This window comes from Tupaia chinensis, unplaced genomic scaffold (assembly GCF_000334495.1).
Source record: "Tupaia chinensis unplaced genomic scaffold, TupChi_1.0 Scaffold000392_1, whole genome shotgun sequence".
Classification (NCBI taxonomy): domain Eukaryota; kingdom Metazoa; phylum Chordata; class Mammalia; order Scandentia; family Tupaiidae; genus Tupaia; species Tupaia belangeri.
Genome location: NW_006159894.1, coordinates 432153 through 453262, shown reverse-complemented (window position 1 = coordinate 453262; position 21110 = coordinate 432153). Strand labels below are relative to the sequence as shown.

The 21110-nt window shown below is 38.1% G+C and overlaps 1 protein-coding gene across 1 annotated transcript in view; it reads left to right on the top strand.

Annotated features, from left to right (window-relative positions):
- The window catches only part of PAXBP1 (PAX3 and PAX7 binding protein 1), a 38712-nt gene extending 17941 nt beyond the window's left edge, over positions 1-20771 (top strand). Inside the window, 10 exon segments of the mRNA XM_006153870.3 lie at positions 3148-3247; positions 3337-3452; positions 6369-6568; positions 7648-7792; positions 8015-8136; positions 9873-9949; positions 10359-10425; positions 13862-14008; positions 16413-16567; positions 20309-20771. Coding sequence (XP_006153932.2) covers positions 3148-3247; positions 3337-3452; positions 6369-6568; positions 7648-7792; positions 8015-8136; positions 9873-9949; positions 10359-10425; positions 13862-14008; positions 16413-16567; positions 20309-20426 — 1247 coding nt within the window. The 3' untranslated portion in view covers positions 20427-20771.
- Positions 20772-21110: the final 339 nt, after the last annotated feature.

The window sequence follows — 21110 nt, the reverse complement described above, 5'->3', positions numbered from 1 at the left end:
GCATGCTCTAATAAGAATTTTTCTAGTGTAGATTTCATATGTCTTCTTGCATCATACTTTTGTTCCCTATGTCACTAGCTCTCACATAGGAAGTACGCATGACAGTTACCTGTGATGTTCATTTAAAATGCATATTTCCTGGTCCTCTTCCTAGACTATTACTAGGTCTTGATGTCCAGAAATCTGCATATTAACCACTCCAAGTGATGAAGTACAAAAGGCCCTGATGTTATTCTTTTCTGAAGGCAAAGCTTTTCCATACAGGGTGTCCTCTAAGTCAGAGAGACAATGGATTTCTGAGAAAGCATCTTCCTTTGTATTAGATGGGTTTTGGAGCAGCATAAAGAAATGATAATGTGGCCCAAGGAGCTGAGGCAGACTTAGCTGTGAGCCATGTAAATGATTTTGTCCTGTTTTGCCACATAATTTTAAATTGGATTATTGACAGTAGGCTGTGACTAATGCATCCCTCTCAGATCACTTTTGATCCAGACAGAACCAGATTTCTGGGGCATATTACAGGTAATCAATAATATACTGTGAGGAGACGTAATCTCCTGTGAAGTGAAATGGCCTGTGTGAGCTGTGCATTCCATCAGATGCCTTCTCCTACCTATAATCTGTTCTTCATAATAGGGAACTACTTACTTACATGGGACTTGAAGTAAGAGTTGATTTGTGTTAATTAGATTGGACCTTGGAAATATAATAGGGAAGTAAAAAATACTGTCCTAGAGGGAGTATACGTTAATTGCCAAAGATTTGAGGATAATTTGATAGGACTCTGAAGGATCAATTCATTTTCTGTTTTTTTTTTTTTTTTTTTTTTTTTTAAGAAACAAAAGATAGTCTGAAATTTATGTCTAAATTTATAAGCACTTTTCCACAATTATTGTGTGTAGTTCTTATAGGAATGAAAAGCTACATAATGAAGTTTATGTAGTTTTGCATCTTTTGCAATAAAATTTTATAAACTTATAAATATAGCAACATTTTAAGTATTTATTAAAGAATGTTTCTTATTTCTTTAATAAAGAATACCTGGTCTTAGAGAATAAGGAATTATTCCTCTAGTTTGTAGTTTTCTTTTAAGCTAATGTATCTGGGGGGTATGTTGTAAATTCACAGTTTAGATGGGGTTGGGGCATCTTTCCTGTGTGCCATAGTAAATTAGTGAGTTCCAGAGGAAACGTTGCTAATATCAGAGGTACTGTGAAATATGAATGGGAAACACAGGAAAAAGTTAGCTTTTAAAATGAGTAGAGTCTGACCAACCAGTGACATGGTGGTTAAGGTGGCTGGATCCCACGCGGATGACTGTGTTGTTCGAGTCCCAGACCTGGTGGCTTGAGAATCAAGCGTGCGTGCGTCCCCAGAATCCCAAAGGGAGAATGGAGGAGAAGGGATTGCAGTGTAGCCATCCCTCCTAGGAGGTGATTTCTCCCTCTCTCTCCCCACCCCTCTAATGAGCTCAGATGCCCTATAGCAAATCTTAAAAAAAATAAGTAGGATTGAGGATAGTTAGGGTACACTGAAGTGTAGAGAGCTAATTTTTGGTTTTGTTTTTTTTTGTTACTGAGTTTCATGATACATGTCTGATACTAGAGAAAAAATATGCATAAGCCCTAAATAGATGTTTTATGTTTTTCACGTGATCTCCCCTGCCCCCTCTCAGTCCTTTGGGTTGCTTGCTGCCCATTACTATCCTACATTTTTTCAGACTATATTCACAGTATGGAACTAAAATGTAGGAATCAGAGAAGTGTAGGAGACAGATATTTCTCCCACCGAAGCTGTAGATTATAGGAATCGTTTCTGGCAAAAGAGGATGGGTCCAGAGAAAAGACCTTGTGACATTAACCTGGGGGGTGGCTAACAAAAAGTTGGCTCTCTTTCCAGGGATCTGATAGAGCTGCCTGTAAGATCATTTCTACCAATACCCTCAGAATTTCAATCTTACCCATATGTGAATAGGCAATTAAGAGTCATAAAAAAGACCAGCATAGGCAGTAGCACCAAAGGAACTGAGAACAAGAGACGATACTGGTGGCAGAAGACAACTGTAGAACATAATTGATAACTTCAGGAAGCTAATAGGTATCCTACTCTGCACATGGGAATATTGAAAGAAAAGAACCATCTCTTGGAAAGTGAAAATATCTAAGTGAAGTATAAATTTAACTGGAAGGGTTGGAAACTAATGCTAGAAAATCACCCTAGAAAGTTTTTAAAAAGCAGTGGATAATAGGAAAAAATGAGGGAAGTGTGCTTATGAGGGTGTGGTTTTTATTTATTTATTTAATTTTTTTTGAGAGGTTTTCGCTATAGGGTGCGTGCGCTCGCCAGACAGACAGAGAGATACAGAGAGACAGAAAGCGAGAAATCACCCCCCAGGGGGGGTGGTCACGCTGCAGTCCCTTCTCCTCCATTCTCCTCTCAGGATCTTGGGCACGTACGCACACGCGCCCGGCGTGAGTTTTAAGCCACCGGGTCCGGGACGCGAACCGCAGTCGACTACATGGGAGTCCAGCGACATAGCCATTACACTATCTTCTTGTTCCCAAGGGTGTGGCTTTTAAAAAGGTGTAAGTTGGCCTTCTCAGATCTGGTTATCAGTCCACAGTATTGCCTTATTCTAAATATAGTGATAGAGAATACATTTTTACAAAGCAAAATTAGAATAAAGTAGAATAAATTATTAAACTCTTGACATAAAGCTATTTTCATATGTCTTCCTACCTTTCTTTGCTGTCATTCCCAATCATTTGACATGTGGTGCTTAAGTTCTTCCTTAAAAATGTAATCTAATGTTTTTCCATTTGTAATTTAGATTTTTAATGTATTCTCTGCCATCATAGCAAAAACTAATCCTGCTACTTAGACATAAAAATAGCAAGTAAGCGCAATTACTTTTGTGTGTAGGGTCACTGTTCAAAAGAATTCTTTAATTTTTCTACTTCTTTTCATGGTAATACAGAATAATACTGAAATCTGTTCTCAACTAAAAACCTATCCAGTTTACCAGTTATTACAGAATCCTACTGTTGAGATTAGCAGGCAGTCTATCATAATGGCTTATTCTGTGCAAACTCTTTCCTCAAAATTGCTGAAGGAAGGCTTTTAATTTTAACCATTGTTTTTTCGCAGATAAAGCTCTGATGGCACCAAATCTTGATTCCTTTGGACGGGATCGAGCACTGTATCAAGAACATGCAAAACGTCGGATTGCAGAACGGGAGGCCAGAAGGTGATTGTGAAAATACTTGCTGTTGGTGTGTTTGGGAAAGGAGGGGAATCTCTTTTATCTAGTTTGGGAACTTGATGTTTGTTATTTAGGACTCGTCGTAGACAAGCCAGAGAGCAAACCGGTAAGATGGCAGATCACCTTGAAGGCCTTTCCAGTGACGATGAAGAAACATCCACAGATATTACTAATTTCAATCTGGAAAAAGGTTAGATATTTATTTGGAAATGAGATTCACAGTCAATTTGGTTTCACTTGGGTGTGATAGTTTTCCATGAAATGGTTTGAACTTTCATGGCATTAAGCCAGAGCAATTTTTCTTAATTGCAAAAACTCAAATTCATTTTTATTACTGACATTATGATGAATTCTCAAAAATGGGAGTAATACTTTGTTACTGGGCTTACCTAGTGCATGCATAATAAATACTGTTACCCTTCTGAACTTTAGAATTTTAAGTTGGGGGACAATTAACCCCGAAGAAAATTTCTGGTTTTGAGAGTCATGAATAATTTCTGTTAAGAGAAATAGTTAGTACTGTTATAAGTCAGGCATGTCCAGAGGATCCCTAAATAAAATTCTTCATTTTCCACCATTGACTGTAGTTATTTGGAATTATATTAACTGCAAGTCATTGGAACTTAGTTGGAAAGGTCCCCTTACCCCTTAGTAATATTATTTCTGAACGTAAAATTTGAAAGAGTAGAACAGTGATCACCCATATACCTGCACCCAGATTGAACAGTGTGTATCATTTCAGCAAATTTACTTTATCTGTTTATATGTGTGTGTATTTTGCTGAATCATTTGAAGGTAACTTACACCATCTTAGCACTTCATCCCTGAAAACCTCAATATGTGCTTCCTAAAAACTATCATATCTAAGAAAATTAACTAAAATTTATTAATATCATGTCCATATTTATTTTTTTCTCACTGCATCCCTGAAAACCATCTTTTAGAGCTTTTTTTGGGTTATTTTGTGATTCTTGTTTGTGTTTTCCACACCAGGGTCCACCCAAGGTTCATGCTCTGCATTTGGTTGTTATAATATGGGATAAATAGAATAAATATCTAGGAGTACGCTACACATTCTCTCACCATTCTGTGTCCATTTGTTTGTTTATGGCATTGACTTTTTTTTATTTTTCTTTTTTTGAGAGGTCTTCGCTATAGGGCGCGTGCGCTCGCCAGACAGACAGAGAGAGACAGAGAGACAGAAAGCGAGAAATCACCCCCCAGAGGGGATGGCCACGCCGCAATCCCTTCTCCATTCTCCTCTCAGGATCCTGGGCACGCACGCACACGCGCCCGGCGTGAGTTTTAAGTCACCGGGTCCGGGACGCGAACCGCGGTCAACTACATGGGAATCCAGCGACATAGCCATTACACTAATTGCTGGTTCCCGGCATTGACTTTTTGAAAAGGCCAGGCTACTTGTCTTGTAGTATATCCTACATAATGGATTTTTCTGTCTGTTACGGTATTGTTTAACTTGTTCTTTCATTCATTATATTTCTCAAACTGGAATCTGGGTGTGAAGTCTTTGGGTTAGATGCAGGTTAAACTTTTTTGGGGGCCAAGAGTATTTCATATAGAATGGTGTATCTTATTGCATATCACATGACAAATATTAAATTGTTCCACTGTTAGCAGTGTTACCATTGATTTTATGAAGAAGGTTGTTAGAACCTTCTTTCTTCATTATAAAGATTCCCCTTCCTGTCATTTGGGGCATCATATGAATATCTTTTTAAAAAATTACTTTCATAATGGGACCAGCAGTTGACCTAATGACTATGTTGCTGGACTTCCATGTGGTCAGTCGTGGTTCAAGTCCTACACCTGGTGGCTTAAACTCATGCCGGACACATGTATGTGTATGCCCAAGATCCCGGAGAGGAGAATGGAGGAGAAGGGATTTCGGCATGGCCATATCCCCTGGCGAGCGATTTCTCGCTTTTTGTCTCTCTGTCTCTTTCTGTCTTTCTGGTGAGCACATTTGCCCTATAGCAAAAACCTCTCAAAAAAAAAAATTCTTCCATGAGTAAAAGGGAGAAGATAGGTACCCCAACAAGGTCTTCACACTGTAATACACCCCCCAGCCTCAACCAGCTTAGAGTATAGGCACATGCATATGCTCATCTGGCGAATGCAGAAAGGCATCAGAGTGTGAACCTTGAACCTTCACATGTGGATCCAGCAGAGCATAGTGTTGTGTTACCGTTGCACCACCAGCTGGCATCCATATGAATATCTTATTCCCAAATAACCTTTCACTTAAAGATTCTATTATAGCATCCATTTTCAGGGTAGGATGGTGATGCAAAGTTAAAATGCAATGCTCTGTGAGGTTAATCCATATGGGAAAGTTCAGAATTTATGTACAGAGACCCTCCTTAGTAACTGGGCCGTGTGCACCTGTGATCTGGGGCTAGCTGATGTTGGGGGTGGATTGTTTTGTTGGTATCCTGTTGGAAATGTTCTCTTTATTTCTGAATATTTCTGAATATCAGTTATGGAAAAAATAAACTTTTTTTCATAAAAGGATCCTAAGCATCCATTCAGCTGATATGTTGGTATCACTTAGTACAATCACCAACACACTTTGAAAGAAGCAATGTAATGACTGATCACTGATTATGATGCACGACTGTTATTTACATAGTAATTTGTGGATCACAAAGCTAGCAATAAAGTTCCTAGTTTTTGTGGTTACTGATGCTGATTTACCATTGTTCCAAGTTTGAACTGTGTTGTTTGGGGAAGGCATTTATTTAAACCTGGTAACAGAAAGTTGTGTCTATTGAAATTGTGCAAAAGAAGGACTGGCCGCACTTTAGTTTGCATAATATTGGGTCACTGGAAAAGTGATGACGTATTTTTCTAGGCAAAAATGTGCCATGACTTTTCTGATGAGCCAGTAGATAAATTAAAACCTAAACTTACCTCTGTTTTTTTCTATAAATTGCAATTAATAGTCCTTTATTAACAAACTTCTCTCACCCATAAGCAAGCTACAAAAAAAGAAACCCACTGAAATATAGAACTGATTTTTTTGTTTCTTCTGTATACCAAATTATGCATACCAATTATTATATTTTACTGTTGTTGTCACTTTTAGATCGCATTTCAAAAGAGTCCAGCAAGGTATTTGAAGATGTCCTTGAGAGTTTCTATTCAATTGACTGTATTAAGTCACAGTTTGAAGCATGGCGTTCAAAATACTACATGTCCTATAAGGATGCTTACATTGGCCTTTGTTTGCCAAAGTTGTTCAACCCTCTCATACGACTACAGCTCCTCACCTGGACTCCTCTCGAGGTGAGTAGCTTCTACCGCTGTTCGAGAGTATTGTCACCTGAGGTCTTGGCAATTTTAGTCTCAAAGTTAGCAGTGTAAACCTAAGCAAAATACTTTTCAGGGGAGATAAGGCACAGGCCATAAGTAATACAGATTGGACCTAGTCTTATGGTCTTTCCTTTTAAGTTTCATCCCTTCCCAAAAGAACTGTCTGTCATATATATACATATATATATATGCGTATATCTTTTCAAACAACTAAAATTGTATGTAGTGATACTAGGAGATGAACATAAATAGTAAGAACTTAGAATTTGAAATTCTAAAGAATTTAGAATCTAATGGGAAAGCATAAGAAGAAAAGTGTGAAATGTCCTGAGGTAAGTCAGTGATCATGGAAATTGAGAAGGTAAAGCAAATTAATACATTTTAGAGGTGGGAACAGTAGGGTCTTTTTGCCTGATATATAAGAGGAGAGTAGAATTCACTGTCGAAAGCTAGTGGTAATGTTTCGAACCTGGTTTCAGAAGTTAGCAGTGTATGGGTGGGGCTGTGGATATGACTGAGAGTGACTGGGTTGGAATGTGTAAAACCATGAGGAAAAGAGGGCTGAGGTTGAAGTCCTGGAACACAACTGAGAAAAGATGTGATCTCTGGGAACCATTTAGTTCACAGCTCTGGATGCTTTTTGTCAGACCTGTGGAGTTCCACTCCACGTCTTTGTATCTTTGTTGATGCAAAGGCTCCAGGCTCTGTGTATCCTGGAGTTCTTTTTCTCTGTGGCTCCCTCTGTCCTATAGCTTCTAGTTGTGTTGCCCTCCCTGAATTCCAGTTTTTTGCTCCTCAAATCACCATGACTACTATATTCTAGGAGTCCTCTACCTGACTGCTTTTCAGAGCCAGCAGTTCACATTATTGTGGATCCCTAATATGTAGTCCCATGCTGTCTGTGGTCCATTGTCTGAAGCGTGTTACATAGATTGTCCAGTTTTTAGTTATTTACATCCTAAGGCTAAATCCAATTCCTGTTACTCTTATCAAGGCTTGAGAGCAGAAATAGCCAGTATTCTGTTTGGATAATCTTTTTAATGTTTTTTTAGGCAAAATGTCGTGACTTTGAAAATATGCTGTGGTTTGAATCTTTGCTATTTTATGGTTGTGAAGAACGAGAACAAGAAAAAGATGATGTAGATATTGCACTTCTACCTACCATTGTGGAAAAAGTGATTCTTCCTAAACTAACAGGTAAATCTCCTGTTTTCCGAATTGAACATTCAAACACATTGGATTTCTCTCTGTTAAGAGTTTTTAATCCAGAGTGTATGTATTTCTTTATAGAACTCATATGATGAATGACAGTTACTTTTTGGCCCAGAGATGGCTTAAGGATGGTAGTGAATACTTCACTGGGGACTTGAAAACAGCAGTTTACTTCTGTAGCTCATTGTCATATTTTTGTCTTGATAGTGATAGCTGAAAATATGTGGGACCCTTTTTCTACAACGCAGACATCGAGAATGGTTGGAATTACGCTAAAATTAATAAATGGGTATCCTTCAGTAGTGAATGCAGAAAATAAAAATACACAGGTAATTAAATTCTTATTGGGAAGCTTTTTACCTCTCCTTCTGAAAATGAATAAGAGTTGAGAGAATAAGTGGTTATTTTAAATCAACCAGAAATCTGAGTTCTGGATCTTATATCTGAAATAAAACTTGAGATTAATTTTTAGTTCAAAAAAAGCCCTTTTGTAAGAAAGCTGCTGTTAGTCTAGGTAGTCTCTTATTTGTACTATTTCTCATCATCACACCCTAACCCTCAAACCAACTAAACAAGTGTCTGTTTAAGAGTTGTATTTTTGAAGATAAAGAAAAATGTAAACTACTAAAATGGTTAACAGCTGATTAAATGCTAAAACCATAAACAGCATATCAAAACAACTAGGTATTTATAACTACAGGTAATCCTCAGTTTACAGTTGTTTGACTATCAACCTTTTGAATTCAGGATGGAGAAACTGTACTTCAGGTACTCACACAAGCATTCTGTTTTTCACTTTTTGTATATTATTCAATAAGGTACTTGAGAAACTCAGTGCTTTATTATAGAATAGGGTTTGTGTTAGATGATTACCCTACTGTAGACTGAGGTGAGTATTCTGCCAAGTTAGTCCAGGCTGAGCAATGACATTCCGTAGGCTAGGTGTGTTCAATGTATTTTCAGCTTAGTGATATTTTTGACTTATGTTAGGGTTATGTCCCAGTAAATGTAACTCAACAGTCACCTGTAGTTTCCAAATTTAATTGCTGCTTTTCCTGAGTGCACAATTTATATTAACTATTGGAACATAAAGGTGGGTTTTTTTTGGGGGGTAGGGGGAGGTTTTTGCTGTAGGGCGCATGTGCTCGCCAGAAAGACAGAGACAGACAGAAAGTGAGAAATCACCCTCTTGGGGGGATGGCCATGCCACAATCCCTTCTCCATTTTCCTCTTGGGATCTTGGGCACGCACACACACGCCCAGCGTGAGTTTAAGCCACTGGGTCTGGGACTTGAACCGTGGTCAACTACATGGGAGTCCAGCGACCGTAGGCTAGGTGTGTTCAATGTATTTTCAGCTTAGTGATATTTTTGACTTATGTTAGGGTTATGTCCCAGTAAATGTAACTCAACAGTCACCTGTAGTTTCCAAATTTAATTGCTGCTTTTCCTGAGTGCACAATTTATATTAACTATTGGAACATAAAGGTGGGTTTTTTTTGGGGGGTAGGGGGAGGTTTTTGCTGTAGGGCGCATGTGCTCGCCAGAAAGACAGAGACAGACAGAAAGTGAGAAATCACCCTCTTGGGGGGATGGCCATGCCACAATCCCTTCTCCATTTTCCTCTTGGGATCTTGGGCACGCACACACACGCCCAGCGTGAGTTTAAGCCACTGGGTCTGGGACTTGAACCGTGGTCAACTACATGGGAGTCCAGCGACATAGCTATTACACCAACTGTTGGTCCCAAACGTAAAGGTGCTCTTTATATTTATTGAATTTTCACAGACCTCATTGTGAGAAGAACTACATTATGTGTCAGATCTTAAATCTGTGTGTAGTAGACTAGACTAGGACTGAGGTTCCTGAATGGGTTTATTGCTTGGTGATTGTAGAGGGATGAGCTATTTGTGTAGTAAGTACTAGTGACTTTAGGGCCTCCAGCGAGGAAAACAAATGTGGGAAGGTGGTTCACACAGAATTCAGTACTCAGTTGTGTGATTTAGAGTACTGCTATTTTTATCGTACCCCTTATTAAAACGTGTGATCTACTTTTAATGCTTTAGGTGTACCTAAAAGCACTTTTATTGAGAATGAGAAGAACTTTAGATGATGATGTTTTCATGCCTTTATACCCTAAAAAGTAAGTAACTCTTAAAAACATTAAAGATAGTATGCTCTGTTCCTTTACCTTTCAAAGGCTTCTAAAAGTCTGGAAAACCAGCAGTAGCTTAAAATACAAATTTACCTATTCAGTGTAAACTAGTATCCTAAAGAGGCTGGCTCAGTGGGGAAACTGTTTCCTTACACAAAATAAAGCAATAAATGCTCTTTTTTCTACCTTGGTATCTCAGAATAAATTTCTATTCCCTTTCAAATGTCATATTCCAGAATATAACTGTTTGGAAATGTGAAAAATTGCTTAATCTTCTGTTTACCTATTTTACTTGTGAAATTTTTGCTTCTAGCAGTTATATGGCAGCTTTAAATGCTTTATATAAAAACATTTAATCATGGTATGTTTCTTTTTCTTTTTTTTTTTTTTTACTTAGTGTCTTAGAAAATAAAAATTCCGGACCTTACTTGTTTTTTCAACGGCAGTTTTGGTCTTCAGTTAAGGTATGTGACCCTAGACTACCTAAAACACTGGAGATTTTATTTGACTTAATATACTGTATCTTGAAAATTTGTTTAGCTTGTCATTAACTTGGTAGGCTTATGTCTGTTTATATATACAAAAATCTCCATTTTACAAACTAATTTTATTTCAGATGTCTATTCAAGTTTGGTATATCCATAGGAGAATACAAATGAATTCTTAATTTCGAAGTAAGGTCTGAGCTACCCAACAAAATATCTAACCTCGGCATAATTAGTATATTCAGCAAATAGAGTACCACTGGGTCCCCTCCTTGGTCATGGGGCCAAAGGACTGAGTAAGATAGGGGTAGAGTCTTCACAGAATTTATGGGCAGCACAGTTGGCAGACAACGAATAGGTAATCATAGGTATGATAAGTTATGAAAGGGGAAATTCAAGGTAGTATGAAAGCACATGACAATGGGCATAGAGACAGCACAACTAGTCACTTGCACAACCAAGATCCCCTTCCATCTGGAGGAAGTGACCGATTACTAGAACAGAAGAACAAGTAGGAGTTGGTCCTGAGGAAGGAGAGCAGCCTTCACTAGGGGAACTGAGAACAGTATAGAACTGCTAGAGTTAGGGAGGAGATAAGGATCCAGTAGGTCATATAAAAGACACTGTTTTTTTTATTCTAAAAGTTGCAGGATGCCACAGAAGAATTCCTTATTCATAAAAAAAATTATTAAGTTATCATTTATATGCAGTAAAATTTATTCTTTTTGGTGTATGATTCTGCGAATTTTAATGAATGGTCATGTTATCACTGCCAAAAATCAGGATGTGTAACACTTTATCATCCCCCAAAATTCCCCATGTGCTTTATATTAGCCCCTGCCCACCTCCTGATTAGATGGTTTTCTTTATAAGAATATCTTATGAATGGAATTATAATAGGGAGCCTTTTGAGTCTGGCTCTCCCCACACTCCCAGAGGGGAAAGGAAGAGAGAGAAAGTGATTGGGATTCTTGACAAGAGCCTCATTGTGTCATGATCTTCCTGCCCTAGTCTCCCAATTATGGTGTACATAACTGTGACCAGTGTGTTCAAGAGAGCTCAGTAGCCCAGCCAGTGCTTCCCACATGGCCACCAGCCTCTCAAGCAGTGACAATACTCGTGTGCCACCCCAATTGGATTTTTTTTTAAGGTTTATTTATTTATTGAATCTAGCTTCTTAACAGTTTTATCAGCTGTTCTTTTCCATTTTATTGCTAAATAGCATTGGTAAGGTGGATGTACCAAAGTTGTTTTTTCTTTTTTTTTTTTGACATTTTTAAATTGAGATAACATTCAGATTGTTTCAAATTTGGGATGATTATAAATAAAGCTGCCATAAGGGTTTTCTGATTATTTAAGTTTACATTTCACTTGTATGAAACATGCAGACAAAGCTGGTTCCCAAAATGGGCTGTGCCATTTTGTACACTCACCACAGCATATTAACTTGATATTCTTGCTGTTTTGTTTTTTTAAGTCACTCTACTAGTCTATAGTGGTATCTTATTGTAGTTTTAATTTGCATTTTCCTAATCACTGATTGTGTGAGCATCATGTTTGCCATCAGTGTATATTTATATTCTTTGATATGAGTTATAGTCACATCTTTAGTTCATGTTTTTTCAAGTCTTTTTGTCACTTTTTCCTGTTAAAGATTATGCTTTAGATGTCATACCCAAGAAATCTTTGCTTTACCCAAGGTTACAAAGTTTTCCTCCTATCTTTTTTAGAAGTTCCTTAGTTTTAGGTTTCATATTTAGGGCTATCATCCATTTGGGGTTAGTTTTTTATTACAGGGTGCGAGTCTTTGATTGAGGTTCATTTGTTTCTGTGCCATTTGTTGTATGACCGTTCTCCATTAATTCCTTTGTACCTTTGTAAACAATCAGTTGACTATGTATGTGTGGGTCATGGAAGGGGTTTTAGCGAAGAAGTGACATTACAAATTGTCATTTAAAAAATTATTTATTTAATTCCATTTGTTACTAATTTTTAATTTGACCAGAGGGAGAAAGCAAGCTAACCAGGTCCAGGACTTGAACCTCAGTTGGCCGTGTAGGAATCCAGCGCCTTTATCCACCATACCATCGCCAGCCCCACAAATTGCCATTTTTAAAATTATAGTCTGCTGTATGGAGATAATGGATTGAAGTAGGAAAGACAAGTAACTAAGATGGGCAGTGGATTTATTACATGTTGACTATGGGCCAAGCACTGTGCTGCCCCTTTTATATAGATTGTTGTGTTGAATCCTCAGAACAGTTTTGTTATTCTCGCTCCAATGATGGAATAACTAGGTACAGAAGAATCTACCTAGGGCCATTTCACTCGTGGTAGCAGAGTTGGGAATTTAAGGCAGGTCAATTTGACTTGAGCAGCTCTTTTTCAACTGAGATTCTTGGAGAGAATCTGTAACTAATGCCCTGTGGCCTCAACTAATGTGTCTGTGTCTATGCTAATATTGTAGATACATTTTATAATACTGGCTACATGGAGTTATATAAGTTTTAGGAGATATTCAGCCACTTTTGTAAATAATCAGATCCTTTAAAAATGTTTATTAGTAATGAATTCGCTTCTGTGCATCTAGAAAGGTACTAGCTATGTATCATCCTTGGAAATATGGAGTAGAGTCACATAATTTTCTGTCGGTTTATTTCTCTCATAGAGCACTGCTTGAGTAAGAATAATCTCTGAAATAGCTGCTCGTTCCAGAAAGAGTCGATGGCTACTTAGTTTTGCGGGGATGGCATAAGGAACTGAGAGAAAAGGACACACAGGACGGCAGTTGAGTCAGACAATGTGAGATAGAGGTCAAGAATGGGATACAGGTTTCTGGCCTGAACAACCGTTTCTTGAGTTGAGAATAATTGGGAAACTAGACATTTTTAAGGTGGGATGGACTAGAACTTCTGTTTTGTGGAAATAACTTAATTTTGTATGTATTAAGGTTGAGTAACTTAAGAAGTGCAAATGATATAGGTCCGTCCTGGTTTATGAGACATATTAGCCAGGCAATATTGTCGGAAAGAGAATCTTCCATCTTTCAGAGGAGGGAGTTGCAGGGAGAGGGCTGGTTGGTCGTAGGATTAGTTTAGGCATAATTTTGAATGGAGGACATTTATTTAAGAATTAGTGCTGCCCAGTAGTACTTTCTGTGACTATGATAAAGGTTCGTGTCTGTACTAATATTGTAGTTACATGTTATAATACTGGCTACATGGAGTTATTTAAGTTTTAGGAGATATTCAACCATTTTTGGAAATAATTGGATCCTTTAAAAGTGCTTGTTAGTACTTTGGCCACCATCACACACTGTATTTAGTATGTTGCCTTGGTATGTAACTGTTTTTCTTTCTACATAATTTAATTGCTTAACAGTCGCCTCTCAATAATTTTCTTTTCCTCTTTCTAGCTATTAGGGAATTTTCTACAGTGGTATGGCATTTTCTCAAATAAAACTCTTCAGGAGTTATCCATCGATGGTTTATTAAATAGATACATTCTCATGGCATTTCAGAATTCAGAATATGGAGATGACAGCATCAAAAAAGCCCAAAATGTGAGTTCAGAGACATAAAGTATAATTTTAAAAACATATAAGTTAAAATGAATTAAGTTTTCTCTATTGAGGGATTTGAGAATTACATGAATTCTGTTTGATTATTGGACTTAGTGTGAAATCAGCAATCATTTTACCTACCCAGATAGTTCTAATCCCCCATAGCAATTTCCACATAAAATTGTATATTTATACAATGTATTGTTATACATGTGTATATTTATCTGTCTATATATCATTATTTTTGTGTATATTAGTAAAAGTTTTAATTGGATGATAAATTTTAATAACTAAATGAACATAATTTTGAATGTGAACAAGTGTTTTTTTCCTTTTTTTTTTTTTGAGAGGTTTTTGCTATAGGGTATGTGTGCTGGCCAAAAAGATAGAGCGACAGAAAGCAAGAAATCACCCCCCAGGAGGGATGGCCACGCCGCAATCCCTTCTTCTTCATTCTCCTCTTGGGATCTTGGGCACACACGCACATGCACCTGGCATGAGTTTAAGCCATCAGATCCGAGACTCGAACCGTGGTTGACTACATGGGAGTCCAGCGACATAGCCATTACGCTAACTGCTGGTCCTTCCTCTCATTTTAAGAAATAATTTAAATACTGTGTTTTCTTCTTTATCTACATTATATACAGTTACCATTGATCTTTCTTTAAAATATTTTTAAATCACAAAATCAGTGATATTTGCAAGGAACAGTACAAAGGGTTTTTTTTCTGTTGGTCAGTCAGTGTCTGACTACTCTACCCCCTTTATATGCTTCCGTATATATTTCCTACAAATGTGGATGTTGGTCTATGTGATTGATTACAGTATCACTATCAGCACCAGGAAATTAACACTGATATATTACTGTCATCACTAAACCCTTACACACAAGTTTTATCAATTATTTTCATAATATCCATTGGTGAAAGAAATTCCCAGATCATGTGTTGCATTTAATTATCGTGTCTTTTTAGGAGAGTTCTTTAGTCCTTCCTTGACTCTCATCAGCTTGACACTTCAGAGGATGATAGATCAGTAATTTTGTAGGACCAATCTGTGGTCTGGTGGTTAGGTGAGCTAGATCCCATATGACTGACTGCTTGGGTATGAGTCCTGGACCCAGCATCTTGAAAAACACACAGGTGCATATGTGTATCTAAAAGTTTGAAAGGAGAGAGAAATGGAGGGGAAGGGATTGGTGTCATGACCATTCCCTGTGGTGGGCGTTTTTCTTTCCCTCTCTCTCTGTGTCTCTCTATAAGGAGTGCATATGTCCTCTGGCAAATTTAGGAGGGGAAAAAAAATTAATCCCTTAATTTGGATTTATCTGATAGTCTCTGGTGATTAGATTCAGTTCTGCGTTTTTGCAGGAAATGTCCCAAATGTTTGAGTAGGAGTCCTTTAAAGTTCATTTCTTTTTTTTTTTTTTGGAGAGGTGTTTTCATGCGCTCGCCAGACAGAGAGACAGAAAGCGAGAAATCACCCCCCGGGGGGATGGCCACACCGCAATCCCTTCTCCTCCATTCTCCTCTTGGGATCTTGGGCACGCACACACAAGCGCCTGGCGTGAGTTTAAGCCACCGGGTCCAGGACTCTAACTCGGTCGACTACATGGGAGTCCAGTGACATAGCCATTATGCTAACTGCTGGTCCGTAATGTTGATTTTTGTGACCAGAACAGATATCCCCTCACTTTGCTGGAATACTTTCTTACTTTCTGGCATGAGGTGTTTCTGCTCATCTTTTACTTGTTCTTCCCCACCCTGGTATCATCAATCAGTTCTCTAAGGACCTCCGAGTTCTTTCAGTGGTAGACTGTTTTTACCTGCTTGAACTCTCATTCCCTGTAGGAAGCTGTTCCTTCCCATGAGGAAAGCTCACCTTGCTTGAGCTTTGCCATGCCAGGAAGCCCTGTTGACCCTGCTTAGGTTTGCCCTGGACTGCATCTCTGGTATGGATGCTGTCTTAACCTTACTCTGGGCCAACTCTGCTCCACTACCATACCAGCGTGGATACTGATTCACGAGATTGCTCAGAAGGGATGCGACTACAGGTTCTTATGTATAACACAGGTTTTTACAGTGAATGCTGCTGATAAAAGAGAACTTGGTTTATTTGCGGAATCCTGGACTACTAGAAAATAAAGCAATTGGTTATCAATTTTATGTTCCTAATTTACTTAAATAGTGGACAAATTATTTATCTTTTGTTTTTGCTACTTGTCCTCTCAGAGTAAAAATGCAGGTATGTTGGTTTAGTTCATGTTGGAAGTCAGTTTTATGCCTTCAGAGTAATTATAACCCAGTAGTAAATCCTCTAGTTAAATAGACAATACTCGCTATCTAGAATTAGTTTTTAGATGCTTTTATTTATTCTGTTTTAGCTATTTTTTTTTTCTCCATAGGTAATCAATTGTTTCCCCAAACAGTGGTTCATGAATCTGAAAGGAGAAAGAACTATTTCTCAGTTAGAAAACTTTTGTCGATATCTTGTACACTTAGCAGATACAATTTACAGAAACAGTATCGGGTGCTCCGATGTGGAGAAGAGAAATGCAAGGTAATTTTCTTATAATTACTTAATGGAACAATAATTTAGAATTTCTTTAATTTGTTGTTAGATTAGCATTATTAAAATGTTAGAAATGTGTTTATACTTTTTGGGTTGTTGGAAAAGTTATGATACTTTTTTACATAGAAAAACAAAATACATCATGACTTTACTGACAACCCAGTAGTTTAAAGTGAACATTCACTTACTTTCATAAATCAAAAATATACATGGTTTTTCATTTTTGTGGTTTTTACTTAATCTTTTTAAAATGTAGTATTTATGAAAGTGTTAAGAGAGACTCTCGGTGAGGGTCAGCCCTCAGGGAATGAATAAACAGTGTCTCCTTGCTTGAAGAATTAGGGAGATTTCATAGAAACAGAAAGCGAGAAATCACCCTCCAGAGGCAATGGCCATCCCCTCTCCTTTCTCCCCTTGGGATTTTGGGCGTTCACACATGCACAGCACGTGCCATATGAGAGTTTTAAGCTGCCAGGTCCACAGTCAACTACATGGGTGTCCAGCAACAGAGCCATTACACCATCTGCTGGTCCCAGTGTGTTGGTTTTTATTAGATATATTTGATCACTGTACATTTTGATATATAAATATTTTAACTGTACTTTGGGAATTATGTATCAACCAATAGTATTTGCTTTTCTATAGAAAATAACTTCAGCTGCTTTTTAAGCAACTTCTTTGTGTACTGCATAGAAAGTAGGTTCCATGCAGGTTGCAAAGTTTTACAAATTATATTCCTTCCCTAAAAGGTGCTCTTACAATTTTGTAGAGGAGATGAGACAATAAAGCTCTATCATATGCTGTTTCTTACAAATAGCTCTTAACTAAATGTTAAAGCAGTCATTTTTTTAAGAATTATTTTATTTTTTATTTATTTACTTTAATTTGACCAGAGAGGTACAGAGTAAGTGAGAGAGAGAGAGAGAGAGCGAGCAAGTAAGCTGCCAAGTCCAGAACTCAAACCATGGTTGGCCACATGGGAGTCCAGCATCCTTAACCACCATGCCACCTGCTCCCCACCCCCAACTACCCCTCCCCCCCTTTTTTTTTTAAGGTTTTTGCTGTAGGGTGTGTGCACTCACTGGAGAGAGACAGAAGGAAAGTGAGAAAATCACTCCCCTTGGTGGGGGGAGGAATGGCCACTCTGCAATTCCCTCTTTTCCATTCCCCTCCTGGGATCTTGGGTACCTATGCACACATGCCCAGCACGATTTTCAGGATTGAGTCTGTGACTCGAACCATGTCCAGGGACGTAAGCGCTATGTCATCTGCTGGTTTTGCAAAGCAGTCGTTCTTAAAGTGCAGTTACCAGTATCATGAAAAGGGAGCCTGTTAGGAATGTAGGTTCTCAAGCTGACTTCTGGCCTACTGCATCAGATTTTAACTGGGGTGTGAGAGGGTGGGGAGTGATCTACCTTTTAGCAACCCTGTAGATAATTATTTGTGCCAAAATTTGACTATGACTTTGTCCTAAGAAGGCACAATGGCTTCTAGCTGGGGTGATAAGGAAAGCCAGAGGAATATGCTTTATTTAGTGAGTGTTGGTGAAATTATACTAGATCTTGATGCTTTACTAATAAAGACACTTACTTTATTTTTGTTCCAAGCATACTTTGAAAGAACTAGGACTCTGGGAAATAATGGGAAACTAGATTTTGATTTGGAAACCAATGTACTCTTTTCTTTCTAGGTGCAGTGGAGGCCTGTTATCTGTGGTTTCACTTACCACAGTTTCAGTTACCCAAGTACATACCCAAGTATAGTCCAACATTTTGAGAGAAAGACCATATTTGCATAAGTTTTATTATAGTACAGATTGAGCATCCCTAATCTGGGAATCTGAAATTCAGAATGCTGCAAAATCAAGCAGACAGAACACCACAATGAAAAACTCACACACACCTGACCTTATGTGACAGGTTGTAGTCAGAATCCTGCAAAAATAATTATATAAGGTACCCAGCAGCTGGCGTAGTGACTGTGCTGCTGGACTCCCATGTAGTCAACTGAGGTTCGAGTCTTGGACCTGGTGGCTTAAACTCACACCAGGCACATGTGCGTGTGTGCCCAAGATCCTGAGAAGAGAATGGAGGAGAAGAGATTGTGGCGTGGCCATTCCCCCTGGGGGGTTATTTCTCGCTTTCTGTCTCTCTGTCTCTCTTGCTGTCTTTTTGGAGAGCGCATGTGCCCTATAGCAAACAAAAACCTCTCCCCCCCAAAAAAAAATTATAATTGTATAAAATTACCTTCCAGCTATGTGTGTAAGGTGTATATGAAGCAAATGAATTTTGTGTTTTGACTTGAATCCCTTCCCTAAGATGTTTCATTATGTATATTCTAAAATCCGGAAAAAAAAATGAAGTATCAGAAACACTGAAGGGGCCAGGCATTTCTGATAAGGGATACTTGACCTGTGTACTGTTATAATTGTTCTATTTCATTATTATCATTGTTAATCCTTACTATGCCTAATTTATAAATTAAACTTTATCATATATGGGAAAAACAGTCTCTACAGGGTTTGGTACTAGTCATAATTTCAGGCATCCACTGAGGATCTTGGAACGTATCCCTTGTGGAAAAGGGAGGACTCTGCTGTGTTCATGAAAATCATTGATCTGCATGAATTGGTTTTGTTTTTTAATTATCAGGAGCACCTGTACTCACTGCAGACAGACACAGAGAGGGAGGGAGAAAGCATCCCCTGATGGGATGTAACATGCTGCAACCCATTCTCAGTGCTCTGTCCTGTCAGGATTTAGAGTATGCACACACATGGACCTGGTGTGTTTCTCAAGGTGCCGGGACCCACAGCCAGCCACGTGGGATACAGTCGCTTGACTACTAGACTTAGGGGACTAGGCAGAAAAGTTTTTGCTTTTAAAAATGGGTCCCCTTCCTCAAGGGTAGTCATGTAAACATATACAAGTTTTTTATTTATGTGCAAAATATTAAAACAAACTTTTAAAAAATGGTATAGCTTTGCATGTCTCCCTTTAAACATATATGTTAGGGTGATCTGTGTCGCAGACTATGAAAGAATTCACAGACGCAAAGTGGATAGAAAAGGCTTATTATTTACTTTCCAAGGGAAGAAAGGGTTATTATTTACTTCCCAAAGGAAGAAAGGACAGAGTTGCATGGCCTTGAATTTTAGGGACTGGGGGCTTTTAAAGGAAAGGGATTTAAGGTTAAGATGGTCCTGAGACAGAATGCCAGATGGTCTTTTACAACTTCTAGGTTGCTAGTTGTTATCTCAGGGTGAGTCACCATCTGCAGTAAGATCAAGCAGCCCTCTTCCCCTCCCCCTTTTCAGGTGGAAATCTTTCTTTGATCTCAAGGAATTCCTGGCTAGGGCATATCCCCTCCCATTGGGACTGGCCAGACCCAGTTTGACCCTTTCAGGCTTTCTTCTGCCCTGCCAACAGAACACAAAAGTTGCCAGAGACCTTGCCTTCCTTCTAGCAGAGCCCCAGATAAGCAAATATCCAAGGGTTGATCACTTTAAAAAAAGAAAAAGAAAGAAAAGAAAATGCCTGAGGAATTGGGAGCTTTGAATATGGCCATCCTATTAAAATGATTAATACATCTGTGAGGGCTGATTTTACCTTTTCAATGTATGCTCCAAAAAATCAGTTGCAGAATCTCAAGAAATGTTCATATCAGTAACAAATTTTCCTTTAAAGGTACCAATTAATGAGATAATGATACCATTTTTTTTTCTTTTAGGGAAAACATAAAACAGATAGTAAAACTTCTTGCAAGTGTTCGAGCTTTGGATCATGCTATGTCTGTTGCAAGTGACCATAATGTGAAAGAATTTAAGTCTTTGATTGAAGGAAAATAGATCTATAAGACTGAAAGCCCATTTGTTTTAGTACCATTCCCAGTGTATAAATTTTGTAAATATGTATAGTTTCTTAAACTGTAAAATATCGATTGTTTTAATACAAAAAAATTATATTCAATACTGTGTCCTTACATGCAATTTCTTCAGAATGAAAGGAATTCAGATGATTTCTAGGAGTCTATGAGTGTTTTCCTTACTGCCTGTCATACTTCGTTTACAGAAGTATTTTGTATGGTCATTCAAATTAACCCTCTCAGCTAATTGTCCTCTGTAAACGATGTGTGCAGTGTAAATTGTGTAATTATGCATATAAATATTTATACCACCACGGACTTACTTTCACACTGGAAATCTGTCGTGTTTTTTTACAGAGGAAGCCTTTCAACAGCAGAAAATTACCCAGTAGCAAATTGTCTTAGGGAAATTACTACACTGTTGCAACAAAAGGGCTGGCAGGTGACTAAATGTTCATCACCTTTGGTTAGTGTTGCTATCACTTAGCTGTGCTGCCTTAAAATTTGAGAGCTAAGTTGTGGACTTAGTCATTGAGTGGATGTTGACTGTGCTGGAATCAGCCTGACAGTCAAATGTGGGTTTCACTCTAAATTAATATATGCAACATAGTTTCAAGTGGAACATAGAAGTTTTAATTTTTGAAAATAATAAACCCACAACCTAACT